The sequence below is a fragment of the Clupea harengus genome, chromosome 20 (genome assembly GCF_900700415.2).
Source record: "Clupea harengus chromosome 20, Ch_v2.0.2, whole genome shotgun sequence".
NCBI lineage: Eukaryota > Metazoa > Chordata > Actinopteri > Clupeiformes > Clupeidae > Clupea > Clupea harengus.
Window position 1 is genome coordinate 14,615,480 of NC_045171.1, and position 16,203 is coordinate 14,631,682.

The 16,203-nt window shown below is 46.7% G+C and overlaps 1 protein-coding gene across 2 annotated transcripts in view; it reads left to right on the top strand.

Annotated features, from left to right (window-relative positions):
- The window catches only part of kif18a (kinesin family member 18A), a 30,871-nt gene that overhangs the window by 4,152 nt on the left and 10,516 nt on the right, over positions 1 to 16,203 (top strand). For both annotated transcript variants that reach the window (XM_012819447.3, XM_012819448.3), the window contains exons 6-14: positions 56 to 253; positions 6,671 to 6,847; positions 7,946 to 8,020; positions 8,825 to 8,925; positions 10,446 to 10,608; positions 11,230 to 11,394; positions 12,859 to 12,980; positions 13,325 to 13,578; positions 15,392 to 15,463. In XM_012819447.3, the coding sequence (XP_012674901.1) occupies positions 56 to 253; positions 6,671 to 6,847; positions 7,946 to 8,020; positions 8,825 to 8,925; positions 10,446 to 10,608; positions 11,230 to 11,394; positions 12,859 to 12,980; positions 13,325 to 13,578; positions 15,392 to 15,463 (1,327 nt within the window). The remainder of the gene's footprint in view (positions 1 to 55; positions 254 to 6,670; positions 6,848 to 7,945; positions 8,021 to 8,824; positions 8,926 to 10,445; positions 10,609 to 11,229; positions 11,395 to 12,858; positions 12,981 to 13,324; positions 13,579 to 15,391; positions 15,464 to 16,203) is intronic.

Consider the following 16,203-nt stretch of genomic DNA (forward strand, 5'->3'; position numbering starts at 1 on the left):
GTTACAGGATGTTCATCATAGCCTCTCTCCCCCTCTTTCTCTTGATTCTGGACAGGTGTACCTGAGACAGCAGGACAGTTCAGCCAGCCTGAACCCAAACGTGCGCGTGGCCAAGATGAGCCTGATCGACCTGGCGGGCTCGGAGCGAGCCAGTGCCACCAACGCCAAGGGAGCGCGGCTCCGAGAGGGTGCCAACATCAACCGCTCGCTGCTCGCCCTTGGCAACGTCATCAACACCCTCGCCGACCCCAAGGTAGGGGGGGGGGGGGGGGGTAGTTTCAGCCAGTTAGCACTAGCGCTGTTTCGATGCCACAAAGTTTGATGTGTCTCGGGACTTTTGCTATTTTGGTGCAGAGAAGTTTGGTTTCCCATAGGCTGGCTTCAGTTGTGCACAAGGGTGGCCAATCGGCGAAGGATTTGGATTGATATGGTCATCACTGATGTGACATTGGTAGCTCAGGCAATTGGTTTTCCCAGAGTTCCTGTGGTTTGCCTTAGACAACAACCCTGAAGTCTTGGGTTCAATTCCCAGGCAGCACCAAAAAAAAAATCAAATGTTCACCCCTGTCTGCTAGTAAATGAACGTATAGGTGACAAGTAAACATTTCCCTCTCCTCCCTAGAAGACCACACAGTTAGTGGGTCGATCATGTAGTTTCCTTGGAACTAGTCAAGGGGGGGGGACAAAGAGTTCAGACATTTTTACGTAACAAATTCTCCCAGCCGTGCAATGCAGCAGCTTTCTCTCCGCCCGAAGATCTACTGTACATTTGGCCATTTTCCATCACCTTGCATGAACCACAACACACACACACATATACTCTCACACAACATGCACACAATCTCTCACACAAACCACTGTAGCCCTGTGCAGTCACAAATGTTTAAATCTTTATTTTTTTTTGTCTCAGCTGCTCAGATTGTGGAAAGTGCTGATGAGAGGAGAGAAAATCTCTCACACACACACACACACACACACACACACACACACAAACTGAGATAGGGGCGGTAGGGGAAGCTGAGGCTGTGTGAGGTCCCGCTGGCTCCGAAACTCGCGGGTGATCAGCACCGCAGGCGTGTGTTGAAATTACATCCAGACTGTGCTCCGTCACACAGCATGATGGGTAATTTACAGTGGAATCCCATTAGCGCGTGACCGCAGCAGATTGTGCACAAGTGCTGTTAAATCAGCCATAAACGCATCTTAATCTGTCACCAAAGGCTTTTCCCCTCTTGCGCTCTCTCTTTTGTATGTTTCTCATTTGTTTTTTAACTCTTTTTTTATTTTTATTTTATTATTATTATTATTATTATTATTATTATTATTATAATTTTCTCCTGGTTCTTTTTGTTCTATGTTCAGTGTGAGATTTTGTTTGTTTGTACTAATTTGATGGAGACTGTGTGTAGACTGTGTAGGGCCTCAATGGTCCTACTTTCCCCGACCATAACCCACAGGGCTGTTTTCTGTTAAAGCCTCACTGTGTGGATTGCTGGGAGTTGACTGCATCGGGCAACTCGCATTATTGCGTTTTGTTTTACTATTGTTGCTGTCAACAATTATTTTTCTCTCGGTGTGCCTGTCATAAAAGACTGGTGGGGAGGGTGTGTGGCGGTGTTCTTTTTGCACCAGATCCTACGATGCTTGGTATCGCTAACGTGGCACCTCCTAAGTTTTGAGGACCATTGGAATTATAGGATAAGGTAAAGGAAAGTACAATGGGTTGTCCTGTAGAATTAGAATGTGTCGAATTGGCATATGCACTGTTGTTCCATGTACAGAACTTCCGACTCTACGAGCGACCTCGGTGACGCTTGTTGCTATGGAGACCAGCAAGTGCAGAAACTCATCTTGCAGTTTCCACTGCAGGAACTAGCAGGTCGTTTTACGGCGGACCGCACCTTTGTGCGTGTTCCAACCACAGGAACCGTCCTTGTAGGGCCTCTTTCAGGACCGTTTTCGGGGGAGAAATAAGTACCTTCTCTTGGCTGGGTACTTCTGTGTGCTGCCCTGAAACTGCTGGGTAGCGTTTGCAGTGATGGATAAAAGTGACGTGAGTGGACGAAAAGAGCAACCGCCATTTTTAAAACCAGCAAGAAGATTTAATTTTTTTACTAGAGGTTAATGAAGCAAAATCAATTATAGCTTACAAAGTTGGTTTGTTAAGGTTACCGAATGAACACAAAGGGTCAGCTGAAATACAGACTTTATTTAATCACAGTGGTGCTGGTATATTCATTTATCAAGTAATTACAGCTGCCACGAAGCCATTTAATCAGGTGTTAACAACTTTATAGCAAAATTCAACTGTCGACTCAACCTAGAGGTAATTCATGTTATCTAGAAAATCTTTGGTTTAACGGTTGGTGCTGCCGCTGGATAAATAAATTGTGTCGTCCTGGGAATTGACAACTGGATCGAAGACCACAATTATTAGGCTTCTTGTAAGCTAACTTGTAAGTCCATAGTTCCTGCACCACGGTGGAAAACCAAAAGACAAAAAGGACCAAGCTTCCTACTCTGCTAGGATTCCTAATGATTCCTATTGCTATATCTACCATTCAGTGTTCCAATCAAATTCATCTTTCACCTATATCTCATTGAATGGTCATAGAATGCTTGAAAACACAACCCACTTGGGTCAGTTTGCTTCTCCTCAGTCTTTGTCAAAGCATTTCCCTGGACTTGGACAGTACATTCTGTTTGTTTGTTTCTGATTCAATGGCAGTAACGAAGGCTCGGTCTATGGAATGTCTGCTGGCGTGGTTCCCTGTCATGGTAATTTGAAACGCCTAACATTCTGAGGCTCCGCTGTGGTAATTGAGCTAATGATGGTCTGCAGGCTTGGCAGTGTTACATGGTTACTTAACATGTGACTTCAGACTTGCCAGCTTGGTCGGCACTGTCACAGCCTTTTTCACGACACCGACTCTCTGGGACTACTGTTGTGGTGTTCTGTGCCGTAGCTGACCAAGTTTCTGCTGGGTTCTTGATCTCTCACCAGACCTGATGTGTTGAGAGTTTCTGTTTAGCTTCGTATTTGTGGAGGTGGAGACGATTGTGTGTTGACTGGTTGAACTGAACTGGTGTAGTGCTGTGCACTATTATAGTGTGACTGAGCTGACAAGCATGCACCTGAGCTGCCAACAACAATGACTGCAAACTTCAGTTCATGGACAAAGGCACCCTGGTCACATTGGTCTTTTTAAATAAAATAAAATCTTAATTGCATTGGGTTCAAGTATGCAACTATACTCTTTCATTCCCTCTTTATGCTCCAGGCTGTGTCAGAGTTGTGATGTCTGTGATGTGGACAAGACCAGTTAGACCAGACTTGAAAGAGACCTGAAGAAGTGTTTCTGACCGCTCATATGTGTGTGATCTATGCATTGTAATTCGTTTTTTGGGACTGGTCAGTGAGTTAAAGAGGCAGTCTGTGATTGTGGCAAAAGGTTGTTGGTATTTTTGTTCAACAGCCTATCAAATGACACCCCTCCCTTCCTTGCTCCGGAAGCAACGTGTAGATTGGCTGAAATTACTTAGGACCTATTGCTTATTCCCAGGACTGGTGTGTGTTTAACAAAGTGTATTGGATTAGAATCGCAGACCTAACCTTTAACTGATGATGACCAGGCTGGCTGTTGTTTGTTTGGATATCTGTTAGTGTTGAGCACCGCTGACTGTAAATGAGACTTGTCTCTGCTCTTCCGTCTGCTGTATTTGGAGATTAGGTGTTTGCAGTCCCAGCGACCCTGCCCTGGGACTATGCTTATATGATAGTGTCTGCTGTCCCTGCTGTTTGTCTGATCTGTGTGTGTGCGTGTGGGTGGGTGGGTGTTTTTGGTATATAGTGTATGTAAGTTTGTGGTATGTATTTTGTGTGTGTGTGTGTGTGTACACGCGTCTGCCGCTGCGGTCACTCTGGTGGCTGTGCTGTCGGCCAGTGTGGTAAGACGAGCAGCCTTTCCCCAGTACGAGGCCCCTCTCCACAGTGGGATTGTGGGTGTTGGGTTCACGAGGGCCGCATACATTAACCTGCCACACTGAGTCATCTCGCCTTACCAGCATCCCACCTCTCTCTCTCAAATTCAAAGTTACTTTATTAGCATGACTGTTATTCAGTGGTAAGGCAATGCAAGTTTATTTATATGGCACATTTCATAAACAGAGCCAATTCAGTGTGCTTTACATAAGTAAAAGCAGAAAGGAACGTCGAAACATCGAATACGAAAGTTAAAGACAAAGCGTTTCAGTGTGCAAATTGATTAAAGGATGAAAATAAATGTGGAACGGTGGCTCAGGTGCTTGCACTGCCGCCTCACAGCAAGAAGGTCATGGGTTCGATTCCCGCATGGGGCGCTGTTGGCTCTGGGGGGAAGGTCCTCCCCAGACCTTCAGTGCTCAGGTGGGCTATCTCCCGGGCCTTTCTGTGTGGAGTTTGCATGTTCATAAGGGGTTTCCTCCACTAAGAACCCCAACAGAAAAACATGCAAAAAAGAACAGAACACATGTCCATCCCTGACCAAAGATGGACAGTTCACTTGACTTGGTCCCCGGGCGCTTACAAGCTGCCCACTGCTCCTGGGGGGTCCTGGAGGAGGGCCAGTCCAGGATGGGAAAAGGCAGAAGATAAATTCACCGCGACCCCAGGCCTGTGTGTGTGTGTGTGTGTGTGTGTGTGTGTGTGTGTGTGTGTGTGTGTGTGTGTGTGTGTGTGTGTGTGTGTGTGTGTGTGTGTCCTGTGTCGCCTCCATATACTCACGTGTGTGTTCCAGTGTGTCGTGTGTGCCAATAAAACCTGACTATTATTATTATATTTAAAAAAAAATGTAAGTACATAAGCTAATAAATTAAACAATGTACATAATTAAAAGATATAATATTATGTAATATTGTTAAATTAAGAGTAAAATGCGGTAAGAAAAGAGTGCATGTTTTAGAGCTCAATCATACGCACATGAAAACAGAAATGGTTTTTAACCTGGATTGAAAAATTGCCGCATTTGGGACAAATCTAAGATCTTAGCAGTTTGTTACAGTTGCTGCTTCACCGTGTTTGGTTTGAACTCTGGGCCTACTCAGTTAATATCTATTTACCTATATTTATCTATATATCTTATGTAACCAAGTGGAAGCCAGTGTAAAGATTTTAGAACTGGGGTAATGTGCTCTGTTCTTTTGGTGTTCAATAAAACTCTAGCAGCAGCATTTTTAATGAGCTTCAGCTGTTTAATGGTCTTTTTTGGAAAAAGAGATCATTACAGTAGTCCACCCTACTGGAAATAAAAGCACGAATAAGCTTCTCTTGGTCTTTTTGGGACACCAAACCCTCGATTCTGGCTATATTGTTTTGTTATATGTTTTGGTGATTTGTTGTGGTTAGTAAAAGTAAGATCTGAGCCTTTTGGAACACAAAGATTTCGGACTTTTCAGAAGTCAAGTTGTTTTATCCTTATGTAATTGAAGATTTTGGCTCATCCAATTATTGATTTGCTCTAAACATTGACACAGTGAGTCTATTGGGCTGTAGTACTCTTGTGTATCATCTGCACAACTATGGTAATCAATGTTGTTTGGTATAATTTGGTCCCAAAGCGGCAGCAGCAGCATATAGAGATTGAACAGAGGAGGTCCAAGAACTGATCCCAGGGGGACTCCGCATGTCATAGCCACTCTATCAGATTCAAAACTGCTAATGGTGACAGTAACTCCGGCCTTCTAAATGAGACCTGAAACCAATTAAGGACTGCTCTGGAAAGACCCAATTTTCCAACCTGTCCAGCGATATTCTATGATGTGTTAAATGCAGCACAGATGTAGTAAAACCAAAACTGATATTTTACCTCGGTTGCAGAACTCTGGCTATAGAAGGAAGATTTTAGATAGGTCTGTAGCAGCTGTTTTTAGTGACTTTGGGCACATGCCCGATAGCAGTGAGCCATTAACTATTTGCAGCAAATTTGCACACACACCACACCCATGCATTCACTCTATCTGTCACTGATTCCATCGGGCCCTGTGTTCACTCTGGGGGCATTTCCTGTGTAACGACTGCCCCCCCCCCCCCCCCCCCCCCATCGTCTGAGGCGTCTGTGGGGCTTTTGGAGGAGCTCCCAAACTTTCTTTGCAGACTCTTTTGCCGGCGTCTGGACTCACCTTGCCAGGAAGGTCTAGAAAGCATTTGGAACATTGAATTATTTTTTAAACCACACGAGAGTTAATGGGTGCACGAGATGGCAGAGCTCCTGGCTGCTGTTAAAATAATAATTGGCATATAAAACAGTTGGCAAGTAACTGTAACCTGTCCAGTCCCTGGTTCAATCCCCTGAACTGGCTGGAAAAAAGGGGGGGGTGTTGGGTGGGGTAAACTGCACTTTCCCCAACCTCAGCATCCATGGCTGAAGTGGCCTTGAGCAAGGTACCTAACCCCCAACTGCTCCTCGGGCGCTTTAGCTAAGTTGTGTGCGTGCCAATGGATTGGTTAAAAACAGAATCCTAATTTCCCTCAACTACAAGAGAACTTTGTATTTATTTATTAACTGAATTCTACCATTCATGATTAATTTTTTTGACTGATTTTGTTTTTTATAAAGGTGCAATGTGTAGTTTTGGTTTGAGTGTCACTCAGTGGACTGGTTAAAAGTGTCTTCTGTGTGTTTCTGTGTTTCAGAGTAAGAAAACACACATCCCGTACCGGGACAGCAAGCTGACTCGTCTGCTAAAGGATTCGCTCGGAGGGAACTGTCGCACGGTGATGATCGCTAACGTCAGCCCATGCTCTGCCTCGTATGAAGACACGCACAACACACTCAAATACGCCAATCGGGCCAAGGAGATCAAGTCTTCAGTGAGTGTGTACACACACACACACACAAACAACACACACACACACACACACACACAAACGCGCAAGACGGGTAACACTTTCAAAATTCAACTGACTCAAGTCTTCTGTTAGTACACACACACACACACACACACTCAAGGACACCGAGAGATGAAGACTTCAGTTAGTATAAACAAACATGCTGCACTCAAGTGAACCCATTGTAGAAAGATCATCTCTTCATTTAGTGTGTGTGATGTCTGTCTGTCTGTCTGTCTGTCTCTGTCTGTCTGTTAGGCATTTTATTGTCTGCACAGTCCTAGAAATGTGACCTTGCCTGTAAAGTTGTGAGTGCTTTGCCCACTGCAGTATATATGCTCAGTGATGCTATTTGAGAACATCACGTTGTGTGGGGTATTGTTCTGCTGTGGAACCCTCCCTTGAACTCGCCTTAGAACCGAAGGCTACAAATAGATCTGTTCTGGTTTTGTTTTTTCCCCTCCCACTTATGTACATGAGTACACTCTCTCTCTCACGCACACACACACACACACACACACACACAACTACACACACACACTGACTCTCTCCCTCCACACTCTCTCCCTCCACACTTTTCTCACACATTTCTCTCCCACCACACAGACACATATACACATACACAGACACACACACACACACAGACACAGACACATACACACACACTCTTTCTGGGTTCAACGGAAGGACGTGGTTGTGTGGGAGAATGCTGCCAAGGCCTGGTATTTGTTTAGATTTGCAGCTAATGGCCCATTAATGTTTTTTTGGTTGTTGTTCTACACACACACACACACACACACACATACACAGTCTCTCCAGTCTGTTCTTTTTGCTTCTCATTTAAATCTGTTATCTGCTCAAATGTCCCATACACACACACCCACACACTCTTCCCTGCTTCTACCTGATGTTGTCAAGCCATAACAGTAATGCCACAGCTCTCTCCAAATAATGCCACGGAACCAGAATTAATTATGTTCTCTTTCTATCCCCCTCTCTCTGTCTCTGTCTGCCCCCCACCCCTCTCTCTCTCTCTCTCTCTCTCTCTCTCTCTCTCTCTCTCTCTCTCTCTCTCATTAGCTGAAGAGAAATGTAGTCAGCCTGGACAGTCATATCAGCCAGTATGCAGTGATATGTGAGAAACAGCGTGCCGAGGTAACGTGAGACGACCACGCAACCATCACACTCACCTGTCATCCACCCTCACATGAGCCCTGTGACACACACACACACACACACACACACACACACACATTGGATGTTTCATTCACTTTGTGCTCTGATTTTCCTGTTTGTATTTGTGTGTGTGTATGTGTGTGTTTGTATGTGTGTGTCTGAGGGTGGTACATTGCGATTTGATGTTAAGTCAGACTTTTTTGCTGCCAGATATATTAATATGTTTTAGCCACTAAGTCGGGTTAGATGTACAATAGTAAATTTCACCTCAACCTGGTTTTGGTTTGTTTTGTAAATAGCTCACGCAATCGATCACTGAAGGCAGCGCCTCTTGAAATGCTGTCTGCTAATACCAACAAATGCAAATAAGTTTGGCAGCTTTTTTTTCCCCTTTCTTTTCACCCCCCCACCCCCACTGGAGGAGAATTCAGGGTCATATCTGTTATTCAGAAGACCAAAGCACTGACAAGTGTGTGTGTGAAAGAGCTTGCTTTACGTGTGTGTGTGTGTGTGTGTGTGTGTTTCCGTTTCCTAAAGCCCCCCCTATCTGCTTAGTGGCATTGCACAGATGGGCTGGGTGGCGCTGTCTTGTGGCGCTCTTCGCAGGAAACTCTCCCATAATTCAAGTCCAGGATGGGGATGTCCGTTGGATTGCATTGTTATATGTGTTTATAGCTGTCTGTGTAATATATGTGAAGGTCTGTGTTGGTGAAACACATTGTGTCGTTGTTTCTGTTAGTGTGTCTGGGTGTGTCTAATACTGCATCAACTCTCCTGGTGTAGATCCAACAGCTAAAGCAGAAACTGATGGACTATGAAGGCAGAAAGCAAGAGGCCCCTCAGACCAATGGCATCTCTGCACAGCGGAAGGAGGAACTGCTAAAGTAAGGCGTGTGTGTGTGTGTGTGTGTGTGTGTGTTATAAACACAGGCAAAGTCCTGTCAGCTCTATTCTTCTTTTGTTTCAGCTTGTGGAAATTAGTGTGAAATTAACTCCATTCAGGTGATTGATGAATAATTTTGATGCACTGCACATTATCTGCAGCGTGTTTCTTTATGAGTTGACGTTGCAGATATAAGCAGAATGTGAATAAAAGTTGTCCAGCAGATTCTGCTCATCAATAGAGTAGGATTTGCTGATGCTCACACAGCTCAGCTGTCAGCACTCTTCTGTCCAATTCCTCCACACACTCCTCTCCTCTCTTCTCCAACTCTACCCCCCCCCCCTTTCCTCTCCACACCTCACCTCAAATCCTTTCCTACTCCTCTTCTCCAACTCCCCCTAAACCCTATCTTCTCCACATCTCTCTGTCCTCTCTAAACCCTCTTCCTCTTTAAACCCTCTTCCTCTCTTCATCTCTTCTCCTCCTCTTCTCTCCTCACCTTTCCTCCTCAAAGATCCTCAATATGTTGCAAGCCTCCCTTTCTACACCCTGGAACCTGTCTGTATGACTGATATATATCTGCCCCATGTTTGCCAACCTTTCTGCACGCCTGATGTACATCTGCCACATGTATGCCAATATGATGGATACCTGAAGTATTTGCTTGATTCTCTGTATGAATTATCTGCCTTCCTCCTGTTCTGTACATCTGTAATTAATTCCCTGTCACTAAATGCTTACACACACACACACACACACACACACACACTCCACACACGCACTCTCCAGTCTCACCCACCCACAGTCACAAACATTCACTCACTCACTCACTCACTCACTCACTCACTCACACACACACTCCACACACGCACTCTCCAGTCTCACCCACCCACAGTCACAAACACTCACTCACTCACTCACTCACTCACTCACTCACTCACTCACTCACTCACTCACTCACTCACTCACTCACTCATACAAGCAACATTTTAATCTACACATTCCATCTATCACTTCTGTCTCAAACACACAGACTACACACTCACACTCACACACAGTGGTGAGCAGGAACTGGCATGTTTTGTGAACGGTGTGTTGAGCAGTCAGACCCGTCGTGATTATCCAGTCTGCTACAGCTGCAGGTGCACATGGGACGAGATCTCTGCAGCACTCCATGGCATTGGGCATGGGCATCAACCATTGTTAGCGCCATAGTGACTGTAGCTTAGTGCTCACTGGCCATTGGCCTGTGTGCGGGTAATTAGTGCAAGTCTAGAAAGGACAGGAAGACCTTTTCAATTTCCTTATTGAGGATTCCAAATGGTGCTGTTGGTTTGGTGTGTTGTGGGTTTTGTGTCTGCTGTGTCCTTCAGCTCTTTTCTTCTGTTTGGAATGTAATTAACCTGCGTGTGTGTGTTTGCGCCTGTGTGTGTCTGTGTGTCTGTGTGTGTGTGTGTGTGTGTGTGTGTGTGTGTGTGTGTGTGTGTGTGTGTGTGTGCGCGCCTGCTTGGGAGTGTGCAGGATGTCAGATTCTCTACGGAGTGTGTTTGCTAACCGCGTGACGCTGCGGCGGGAGCAGCTGGACGTGGAGCGCCAGATCAAAGAGAGCGAGCTGAGGCGGCGGCACCGCGAGGATGTCCAGCAGCAGAGCCTGTTGCTCTTCCCCGACGACAAGGCCAAGAAGGTACACACACACACACACACACACACACAGAGAGAGATAGAGAGAGAGAGAGAGAGAGCGCCAAGATCAAGGTTACTAGGAAGGTATACACACACACACACACACACACTACAGAACAAGGCCAAGAAGGTACACATACACACTTGCGCACAAACACAGAGAAAGAGAGAGGGCAGAGATCAAGGTTAGAAAAGTAGACACTCTCATATATATATATATATATATATATATATATATATATATATATATATATATATATATATATATATATATAATATATATATACATATACATATACACACACACACTACAGAACAAGACCAATACGACACACACTGATACAGGGTACTGTTGTTTTTCGATGACAAGGCCAGGAAGATACATACACACACACACACACACACAGAGAGAGAAGAGACATATGACATCAGATATCTCAGGACATGGCCAAGAAGATCCAACACTATGCGCACACATAATTCTAAGGGCAAATGACTCAAAGGTACATGCGCACACATACACACACTAGGTATGTTAAGTTGTCTAACTTTCATTATTTCTCCCCACACACACACACACACACACACACACACACACACACACACACACACACACACACAGGCCACGTGTCGGTATGAGCGTAAGCTGGCCTCACTGCAGGCCCAGCGGCAGCACCTGGAGCGTCGGCGGGAGGAGGCGGAGCAGCGTTTCCATGACAACGACGGCTGGCTACACCGCGTGGAGAACAACATGAAGATGCTGGGTCAGGACGGACGCACGCCCGAGGTACTGCTCACACCTGCGCAACGTTCTACTCAACCAGTACAGCCATATGTACTCTTAGCCATATATTCATATCTCTGTGTCTATGTTCTAGTCTATTCGATGACATATTCGAAGAAGGTTCTGCTCAGATCCAGAAACATTCTGCTGTGTCTTAACCCTACCAGGTTAACGGTCTGGTTCTAGGTTCTGTACACATCTGACCTGTTTGGTTCTAGCCTCCTTCTGTGGAGAGAGACATGTCGTGGTCGGCCTGCAACGCGTCGGGCAGGGGGTGTGCATGTTAGCATGTTGCGGGCGTTTTTATGTAAAGAAACTAGCAGTACATGTATGTGTAGCAATCGAATCCCTGCGAGTGGAACCCGTGATTCTCCCATGAGCGCCTTGCTCGACCAGTCGCTCTAGCTGTTGAGCAACACGTTGAGTATGATGCCATGCGGCGCTTGAGTCAGCAGGACCAGGTTGTTGTACCAGTCCTTGCTTTGGCATGGTGTTGACGAAGCCTTTAAGTGCCTGGCACAAGCCATGCTGATCAGCCCTCTAACTACCACACACACACACACACACACACACACACACACACACACACACACACACACAGCGTGTTGTGTCGTGACCGGGTGTGTTTTCCTTCCCATTTGCTCTTCTGGTAATTAGTGCTCCCACACCCACTCCAACAGAGGGTGAGATAACAGCAGAAAAATCAATGATCTTTACTCATCCCTCAACCAACAACCCGTCTGTCAGTCCATCTCTCTGTCTCTCTCTCTCTCTCCCTGTCTCTCTCTCTCTCTCCCTGCCTCTCTCTCTCTCTCTCTCTCTCTCTCTCTCTCTCTCTCTCTCTCTTTTATTGCTTTTACCCTGTTCTCCCACTTTCTCTCTCTCTCTCTCTCCCTGCCGCTCTCTCTCCTGTCTGTCTTCTAGGAAGTGGAAAAGAGTGACGCATGTCTTCGTCAAATGTTCCAGGCACTGTTGTTTCATCCTCCTCCTTCACTCTCTCTCACACACACACACACACACACACACACACACACACACACACACACACACGCACACTTGTTGCGTCAGACGAGAGTCCAGGCACCTCCGTTACCCAGAAAGCACATTCTCAGAGATGCCCCACTCTTGCCCTGCCCCAAAATAACACTGAGACAAAAGTGATGCAACACACCCTTGTTGCTGGCGGTGTGGATTGATTGGTTCTTAGTACTTACTGATCTTACTCCTGTGTCCTCTTCTCTGTGTGTGTGTGTGTGTGTGTGTGTGTGTGCGCTTGTATGTCTCTGGATGTATTTGTCTGTGTGCGTGCATGATTGTGTGTGTGTGTGTGTGTGTGTGTGTGTGTGTGTGTGTGTGTGTGTGTGTGTGTGTGTGTGTGTGTGTGTGTGTGTGTGTGTGTGTGTGTGTGTGTGTGTGTGTGTGTGTGTGTGTGTGTGTGTGTGTGTGTGTGTGTGTGTGTGTGTGTAGGAGCTTCAACAGGAGTTGCGTTGTGAGCGGCTGCAGTTACAGGTGGAGGATCTGAAGGCCCAGATGGATCACACAAGCCAGCTGATTGGCATTCAGGACCAAGACAACAAACACACACACAAGTACGCCATCCTCTCTCGCACACACACACGCACACACACGCACACACAGGGCAGCAGTCCTAATAAACACACTCCAACCTCAACCTCATTCCCAATACACACACACACACACACACACACACACACACACACAACACACACACTAAATTAAGGGATGATCTCATCTCCACAAACACAAGTGCACCACACTCAACCTCATTCCCCACACACACACACACACACACACACACACACACACACACACACGTCCTCAGTAACGTCTTTCATCCACACCTACATGAATTCTCCTCTACTTTCTAGTCACCCTCCATCTCTCTCTCTCTCTCTCTCTCTCTCTCTGATAGGCTTGTGAGTGCCCTTCTGACCGCCTACAGGAAGCAGAATGCGGCCCTACAGGAAGCGGGCGTTGCCATGGAGACGTACTCAGCGGAACACGACGAGCTAGAGCACCTGGTGCAGAGGGAAAGGGGCGTGGTCTGGGCCGACCAGTCGGCAGAGGAGAGTGGACAGGAGGAGGTGCATACGACAGACCCCGCCTCCTGTTTACAGCCACTGATGGCCTTCTCCCACCTCATCTCTCATAAGAACACTCCCTGCAGTGAGTACCGCTCTCCCTCTCTCTCACACACACTCACACACACTTTCTCTCTCTCTCCCTCTCTCACACACAATCACACACACACTTTCTCCCTCTCTCTCACACACACTCACACACACTTTCTCTCTCTCTCCCTCTCTCACACACAATCACACACACACTTTCTCCCTCTCTCACACACACACTCGCACACACTCTCTCCCTCTCACACACACACACACACACACACTTTCTCCCTCGCTCTCTCTTTCCCTCTCTCTCTGACACACACACACACTCCCTCTTTCACTCGCACACACTCTCTCTCTCCCTCTCTCACACACATTCACACACACACTTTCTCCCTCTCTCAAACACACTCGCACACACTCTCTCCCTCTCTCTCTCACACACACACACACACACTTTCTCCCTCCCTCTCTCTTTCCCTCTCTCTGACACACACAAACACTCCCTCTTTCACTCGCACACACTTTCTCTCTCCCTCTTACACACACACAGACTTACTTTCTCGCTCGCTCTCTCTCTCTCTCTCTCTCTCTCTCTCATACTCTCATCCCCCTCTTTCTAGAATACTTTCTTTCTCTCCGTCTCTCTCATACTCTTATCCCATTCCCTTTCGAGAATACTTTCTTTCTCACTCTCATCCCCCTCCCTTTCTAGACTGCTCTTTTTTTTTTTTTTTAAACCATCTACTCCCTGTGTTTCTCCAGAATTTCCAGTCAGCCTTTCTGTCCTCTCTCTCTTTGTTTCCCCTTCTTCCTGTGTGTCCTTTTCTGTCTGTTATTCTTCCTGTTTATCATTTCACCTTATCGGAACACACCCTGGAGTCTGTCTCCTCCTTGTCTGCCTCTGAATCAATCATCTCCTTCTCATCAGCACACCTTCAGCTCTGTCTGTCTATATATCTCTCTTTGTTGGGTTTATGAGACATCTGTTTAGGGTTCCCATCTGTGTGTAAAGACTGCCTCTCTCTCCCTGCTTGCACCCCCCCCACACCCCCCCAACACACACACACACACACACACACACACACACACACACACACACACACACACACACACACACTCTCTCCTGTAAAACTGTCACACACTCCCCCCAAATACTGATGAATACGTTCCCCAAGGACTGTTGCATACCTTTCCTAAATATCAGTACATATTCTCCTAAATACTGTTTTTCTCTCCGCCAATATGGCTGTATACTCGACCAAATGCATGTATATACACTGGCCAAATACTGCTCCTTTCTCTGCCCTAACATGGCTACATACTCACCCAAATCTGACTTCACTACCATGAAGTCATTACCATGACTTTCTTTTGACTCATCACCCTGTGTGTGTGTGTGTGTGTGTGTGTGTGTGTGTGTGTGTGTGTGTGTGTGTGTGTGTGTGTGTGTGTGTGTGTGTGTGTGTGTGTGTGTGTGTGTGTGTGTGTGTGTGTGTGTGTGTGTGTGTGTGTCGGGGCGTTGCTGGTCCACAAACCTCCCCTCCTCCTTGAGTGATGATTGAAGCTTATGGGATGAGTCACCTACAGCGATGGCAGTGTTTTGGTCGCTGTCAGTAATTGTAGGGGTATTATTTACAGTCCCGTGATTGGCTGAATCACCCGCTGCTGTTTAATGACTCGTTAATGCATCGTGTGGGGGGGGTGGTGTGTGACTCCAGCGTAGTTGAGTGACTGAGGGGGAAGTAAATCATTGCTGTGCCACAGTCAGGGCCTCATTGGCCATCATTTATGGGGTGTGTGTGTGTACCGGCACCTGTCAAGCCCCTTTGTCGCCGAGGGTAACAAATCTGTGTGTCCCGCAGGTGCAGAGAAACAGCCGCGGCGAGTATCCATGCGCCTGAGAGCTTCTCTGACGTCCACCCAGCCGGCCACAGGTAAATACACTCACTTTCTCATACACACATTCTCTCTCTCTCTCTCTCTCTCTCCAATTCTCTGTCTACCTCTCTTGCGCTTTTTCTCCCTCTCGATCTTCCATCCTGACATGGCCCCTCGACAAGGGCCATCACTCAGTATGGTGTGTGTGTGGGAGAAGGGACTCGTTCTTCACCACCATTCTAGAGCCTGTGACTGGCTCGTTGCTCCATCACAATGATGCGTGTACCAGACGTGAGCCGGCGTCACCGCACCACTCCTCCCGCCTCGCCACACAACCACCTCATCTTTTTTTTCACCCGATTCCTGTCCGTCGCCGCCGGAGGTGTCCCTTTAAAACGCCGCCAATGATTTTCTGTCATGTCCTCAGGAAGGAGGAAGGAGAGTGCTTAGAGTCCTTCACAGCTGTGATGCACTGTCCCATCCATTCCCACAACCATCCCATTCCCACACTTGTACAGATACATCCCATTCCCACACTAGTCCCAGATCAGTCAAGACAACAGGTCAGAAGATTTGATATCGATGAATAAAGTTCTCATGTTTTTTTGTTTTTTTTATGGGAATGTTCGTGAATCCGGTACCTGGACACACACAGCTGTAATGCTCACTCCCACTACCACACACCTAATCTCCGATAGATGCAAACTCCGGCGCAGACCTGGCCCAGATTCCGCCCTTGACTCTCACAGATGGAACGTCTCTCTGCTGTGATGCTCTACCCTATGCCTACACAGAT